The sequence below is a fragment of the Mandrillus leucophaeus genome, unplaced genomic scaffold, assembly GCF_000951045.1.
Source record: "Mandrillus leucophaeus isolate KB7577 unplaced genomic scaffold, Mleu.le_1.0 Scaffold990, whole genome shotgun sequence".
NCBI classification, from domain to species: domain Eukaryota; kingdom Metazoa; phylum Chordata; class Mammalia; order Primates; family Cercopithecidae; genus Mandrillus; species Mandrillus leucophaeus.
The window spans coordinates 189504-195057 of record NW_012110808.1 but is presented as its reverse complement, the minus strand read 5'-3'; the positions used below and the strand labels follow the sequence as shown (position 1 = coordinate 195057).

General features: G+C 64.7%; 2 protein-coding genes across 2 annotated transcripts in view; both read right to left on the bottom strand.

Annotated features, from left to right (window-relative positions):
- The window catches only part of GRIN3B (glutamate receptor, ionotropic, N-methyl-D-aspartate 3B), a 33064-nt gene extending 31761 nt beyond the window's left edge, over positions 1-1303 (bottom strand). The window contains exon 1 of the mRNA XM_011971217.1: positions 1223-1303. Coding sequence (XP_011826607.1) covers positions 1223-1303 — 81 coding nt within the window. The remainder of the gene's footprint in view (positions 1-1222) is intronic.
- Positions 1304-1594: 291 nt separating this feature from the next.
- WDR18 (WD repeat domain 18) overlaps positions 1595-5554 on the bottom strand; it is a 15767-nt gene continuing 11807 nt past the window's right edge. The window contains exons 3-8 of the mRNA XM_011971216.1: positions 3756-3889; positions 3301-3442; positions 2688-2831; positions 2535-2599; positions 2335-2459; positions 1595-1896 (exon numbers count right to left, since the gene is read on the bottom strand). Coding sequence (XP_011826606.1) covers positions 1595-1896; positions 2335-2459; positions 2535-2599; positions 2688-2831; positions 3301-3442; positions 3756-3889 — 912 coding nt within the window. The remainder of the gene's footprint in view (positions 1897-2334; positions 2460-2534; positions 2600-2687; positions 2832-3300; positions 3443-3755; positions 3890-5554) is intronic.

Here is a 5554-nt window from a genome sequence, read left to right as displayed (position 1 = left end):
TCAGGGAGGGGCCACCGTGATGCCCACAGACAGAAGGGGAGACTGAGGCAGGGACATTCATCTCCCTCGAGTCTGCAGATGACCACCCTGACCCTGGCTATGCAGCCATCACCCAGCGCCTCAGATCCTCCACGACTGCGCCCAAGGATGGGGCTGGGGATATGGGTGCAGATGACCACACCACAGACAAGGGGCCTGGGTCAGGCCTGGAAGGACCCGCGATCCCAGGGAAGGTTCTGGGACACAGGGCTGGCCGAGGGCCTCACAGACAGTGACCACCTCCAGCCATGGGGAGAGCCCAGCCAGTCCAGTGAGGCCACTGCCCTGGGCAGAGGGACCAGTCGCTGGGGGGGTCGGAGGTCGGGAACCCGCCTCCTGGACGCCGTGTGTTGGGCCCCAGCAGCGCCTGTGGGACAGGCCGATATTCCAGTCAGTGTCAGCTGGATTGCAACAAGCTGGCAGCCATCGCAGGAGGAAGGGAGCCAGGTGGGGCGCCCAGGAAAAGGTGGTGGCATTACTGGAGGGTGTGGCCTGGCCCCTTCTGGAATCTCACTGTGGCCAGCTGGGTGGGGTTCTGGGGAGGGCACTTGGCTGGGTAGGAATCGTGGGAGCCCCCGCTGCCCTGGGAGGAGGCAGTGTCCGGGCAGGCACCCTAGCGGGGAGCTGGCTCCGTGCCACTGGAGGCCTGTTTTCACTCCAAAGGTTCCAGCACTTCCTGAACACAAAGGCGCGCCCCCCTTTTGCCCATGCTGTTAGCAGCCAGTCCAGCCTGTGCTCCTGGCCTCCTTCGGTCTGAGGGGCCTGTGGATGCCCAGACGGTGGGGGTCCCTTGCCTGCCCGCCCCGAGCCCACTGGTAGATGTGGGAAGACAGAGCGTCACTCCGTCAGTCAGCGTGGACAAGGGAGGTAACGGCGTCTCCTGGTGCAGGGTCTGTCAGGCTGTCGGGCTGGCGGGCACCCTCCAGATAAAAAAATCAATCTGTACTCAGGTGAGAAGAGGGCGCGTGGGGACAAGTGCCAAGCGCCAGAGCCCAGCGAGGGACACAGACAGTGACGTGAGACACCAAGGACGCAGGCAGCTCCCTGAAGGTCGGGGAGTGGGGCGGAAACACGCTGGGAAGCCTCCCCAGGCTCAAGGACCCCCCCAGCCCCTACCCCAGCCAACCATACTGGCTTCTGTGAGGTTCCTGGGGCCGGGGTGGGAAGGAGCCTAGCCTAGCACCTGCACAGAGCAGGGGGCGGTGCTGAGCTGCAGGGGTGAGGATGTGACTGTGGTCAGGCAGAGGCCGCCCCGAACCCACATGGGAGCCACATGCAGCCATCAGGGCCCCACCCGCTCCCTGCCCTGCACGGCTGCTCCCGCACCTTCCGCAGCCCAGATGTGAAACTTTTGCCCCTCGCAGCCCGAAATATGGGGCATTAGCCCTTTGCAGAAAGACCTAGCTGACCATCAGATCTCCAGCGGCGCGAAGGCTGGCGCGTGGGGCGCACAGTTCGGTCCTGCTGGCCGGGGGACGAGGGGTGGTTAACTTATCAGAGCCTCTGGGTCCACACCCAGAGTGGGCAAAGGACCCTCCGAGCATCACCATCCCGCTCACAGGATGTGCCCTCCAGTGATGGGCTTGGGGGGAACCGCCGCACGGGTGCCAGGACTGAGGGAGCGGAGCCCAGGGCCTGCGGGGTCTTCCGAGACCAAAGGGCAGTGGGGGTTCCCTGCTGGGGGCCGTACCTGCTGGTGGAGGCCCAGGCGCAGGGTGAGGCCCCCGTGGCGCGGCTCGTCCCCGTGCTCAGCGCCCAGCAGGTGCTTGTTGAAGTGGGGCAGCGGCAGGCTGGGCCTGAAGTCTGAGCTCAGCATGCTGACGGGCGCCAGTAGGATGGTGGCGTTGGTGACTGGGCCTGGGGGGTGCGGTGGTCAGGCCCCGCCCCACAGCAAGCCAGGTTTCGCCCCATCCAGGGCAGTCTCCGCCCCCAGCCAGACCCCGCCCCATACCTGACAGGTTCCGCCCCATCCAGGGCAGTCTCTGCCCCTAATTAGTCCCCGCCCCATTCCTGCGAGGCCCCCAGCCAGTCCCCACCCCACAGCAAGCCAGGTTTCGCCCCATCCAGGGCAGTCTCCGCCCCCAGCCAGACCCCGCCCCATACCTGACAGGTTCCGCCCCATCCAGGGCAGTCTCCGCCCCCAATTAGTCCCCGCCCCATTCCTGCGAGGCCCCCAGCCAGTCCCCACCCCACAGCAAGCCAGTCCCGCCCACAGTCAAGCCAAGCCCCTTTTCCCCTTGGATCTCCTCCCCGCCCCCTGCTCGCTGGCCGCGGGCTGAGCAGAGGCGCGCCCACCTTTGAGGGCCAACGTCCGGATGCACTGCTTGCTCTGCACATCCCAGAGGCGCACGGTCTCGTCGTGGGAGCCCGAGAGCAGCACGCTGCCGTCAGTAGACACCGACAGGCAGGTCACCTGGTTCCTAGACAGACAGGCAGAGGTCAGGCGCCAGACAGGACGTGCTCGGGAGCCCCCCGCCCCGTTCCCACGTCCCCACCTGTGCCCTTTGAAGACCTTCCCGGCGTCCTGCTCTGGCTGGAAGTTCCTCTCCCTCTGTCCGGGCTGCGAAGGCAGAGACGGCTGTGAGCCACAGGCCCGATGCCCTCAGTCCCAGGGCAGGGTGCAGCCCACAGACCGCCGCCGCACTCACCCAGGTGAAGAGATCGACCTGGAAGATGGAGCCCTCGCTGCCGCCGCAGAACATGTGATGCTCAGCCAGGTCCATGGTCACCGCCATGATGGACACATCAAAGAGGACGGAGAGGAGCAGATCCCCCGAGGAGACCTCCCACAGCTGCGGGCGGGCAAAGGGCGTCGGGCTCGGCCTGGCGCGGGGGAACTCGAGGACCCCGTGGGAACAGGGGCATCAGGGAGGTCAGGCGTCGGCTGTCCTCTGGCCCTAGGGCTTGGGACTTTGGGTGAAAGCCATCACCATGTGGGTCTTGCTGAAATGGAGCCTGGTCTCGGGCTGATGACCCCTGGGTCTCCCTCCCAGGACCACTGGCCACGACTCAAACGTAGTGACGCCCTTCAATTCCCCAGGCTTGGCCAGGGAGCCGGGCCAGAAATGGTGAATGAGTGGGAATTTCCAGGCTGGCAGACCTCCCTGGACGTCCTTGGGCTCAGAGTACCAGGGGATTAAAAGCTGTCTGAAGTCCTGACAGCAGGGAGGGGGAGGAGGCGATTCCTGCATTCCTGGCTGAGGACTTGCGGCTGCCGGGCTCTGCTCATGGACCGCGGTGGGGGGGTGGGGGCGGCTGTACCTTCACCGTCTGGTCCAGTGAGGAGGTGGCCACCCGGGCCAGGGGGCCCCCAAAGCCGCAGTGCAGGTCCGTGATGGGGAGCGTGTGGTGAGACCAGACGTGCCGGGGCGCCGGGATCCTGGAGGGGTCGGCCTGCAGCACGCTGGGCGGGGTGAGGTGGGTACTCAGCAGGCGGGGACGGGAGGGAACAGGGCAGTCCACGCCTCCAGCACCCACCTCACGCACACACCTGCCTCCACTCAGCAGCCTGGCCCGCCTCACCTGAGTAAACTCAAGGCTGGGTCCCCACGGCCCGCAGGACAAACCAGACCCCAACGTGGGCAGCCAGGACCCCTGGCATGATCACTCTGTCCTCTGCACTCCAGCCCCCAAGAGAAGCCCCTTCCCACCAGGGGCCTTGGCCCCTCCTCTCCCCGCCTGAGCCCAGGTGCAGGCCTGGGTGCACAAGGCACTACCTGCAGAGGCTCCAAGCCAGTACCAGGCAGTCCTTGCCCCCTGAGATGAAGTGGCTGCTGTCCCCTGTGAACTGCAGGCAAGAGACGTCCTGGTAATGTCGACTCAGGATGACCAGAAGGTTCCCGGTGGAGACCTGTGAGGGGCAGAGGGCATCCAGGTCAGGGGAGGAAAGGGCGGGCTGCAGCCCGGGGAACCCCATGACCACACGGCCATGGCCACACTGTCGCGCCCCTGCCTGGGCTGGGTGGGCACCTGTTCCCGCCTCATCCCCGCCTGCGTGACAGCCCAGGAGGGGGGCAAGTCTCCTGCCCTTCCCTGCTGCCTCAGAGAGGTGCCGGTCCCGTGAGCCAGACCCCAGGGAAGGCACGGGCTTCCTGCACAGGCCCTGTAGGAACGGCTGCACTCGGGAGCTGTAGGCAGCTCCCACCACTCAGCGGGAAGTCGCTTCTGGGCAGGCTGTGGTGGCCTGACCGGGGGTGGGGGCAGGAAGCCTGGCAGCTTGTCTGAGGAAGAGGAGAGGGAGCCCTTTCCAGGTCGCCTGGCGAGGGCTGAGATCTCTGGTTGGGGTTGTGGGTTGAATCGTGTGTTTCCCCCAAAAGCTTGTTAAAGTCCGGACCTGGAATCTGTGAAGGGCCTTCTTTGGACGCAGTGTCTCTGCACATATAATAAGTGAAGATGAGGTGGTTCTGGAGCGAGGGCCTCCATCCCGTGTGTCCCGGTTGTGGTAAGCTGAGAGAAGTGCAAACACGCAGGGGGCTCCACGTGGCAGCAGAGGCAGGGGAGAGTCACCCACAAGCCAAGGGCACCAAGGGGCACTGGCTACCACCGGAGAGGTGGGGAGGCTCCTCCTGGGGCCTCCAGGGGCAGCGTGGCTCTGCGGACACCTTGATTTAGGACTTCTGGCCTCCAGGATGGGGGCCGAGTTTCTGCTGTCGAAAGCCCCTGTGCGTGGTGCTTTCTTGGGGCAGGCAGGGCCTGCTGAGCCCAGATTTGACAGGCCATGCCCTCTCTGGGCCTCAGTTTCCTCACATGCAAAACCCAGGGTGGCTGGGGAGGGTTAAATGGCACTGGATGAAGCAGGGTCCAGGTCAGCCCCAAACCACAGATGGCAGTTCTGGTGACCACCACTGCCCGGGGCCGGTACACACAGGGCAGCATCAGAGAATCAGTGCCTCCTGGGAGGTCCCTGTCCCCGTGGCATGGGAGAGGCAGACCAGCCCCCGCCCCACAGCCCCGGCTCTCAGGTTTCCAGCCCACTCCTGACTCACCGCTCACACACCCGTCATGCACACAGAGAATAGGAGGAGGGTTTCAACCGCGGCAGGGGGCACAGCGGAGGCAGTCCGGCCTGAGCTCCAGCTGAGCATGTGGGGCACCCCCTTGTGGTCACAGCTCATGCCGGTCACAAACTCTCCAGGAGGGCCAGCCACAGTGGCTCACACCTGTCATCCCAACACTTTGGGAGGCGGAGGAGGGCGGATCACCTGAGGCCAGGAGTTCCAAACCAGCCTGACCAACATGGCAAAACTCTGTCTCTACTAAAAATACAAAAATTAGCCAGGCATGGTGGCAGGTGTCTGTAATCCCAGCTACTCGGGAGGACTGAGGCAGGAGAATCACTTTAACTCAGGAGTCCGAGGTTGCAGTGAGCTGAGATCGAGCCACCACACTCCAGCCCGAGCAACAGAGCGAGACTCCATCTCAAAAAAAAAAAAAAAAAAAAAGGAGGAGGCTAGGGGAGCAGGGGTCTGGTAGTGGGTGCCACCCAGCACACCGTCCCCAGCCAAGAACACGAAGG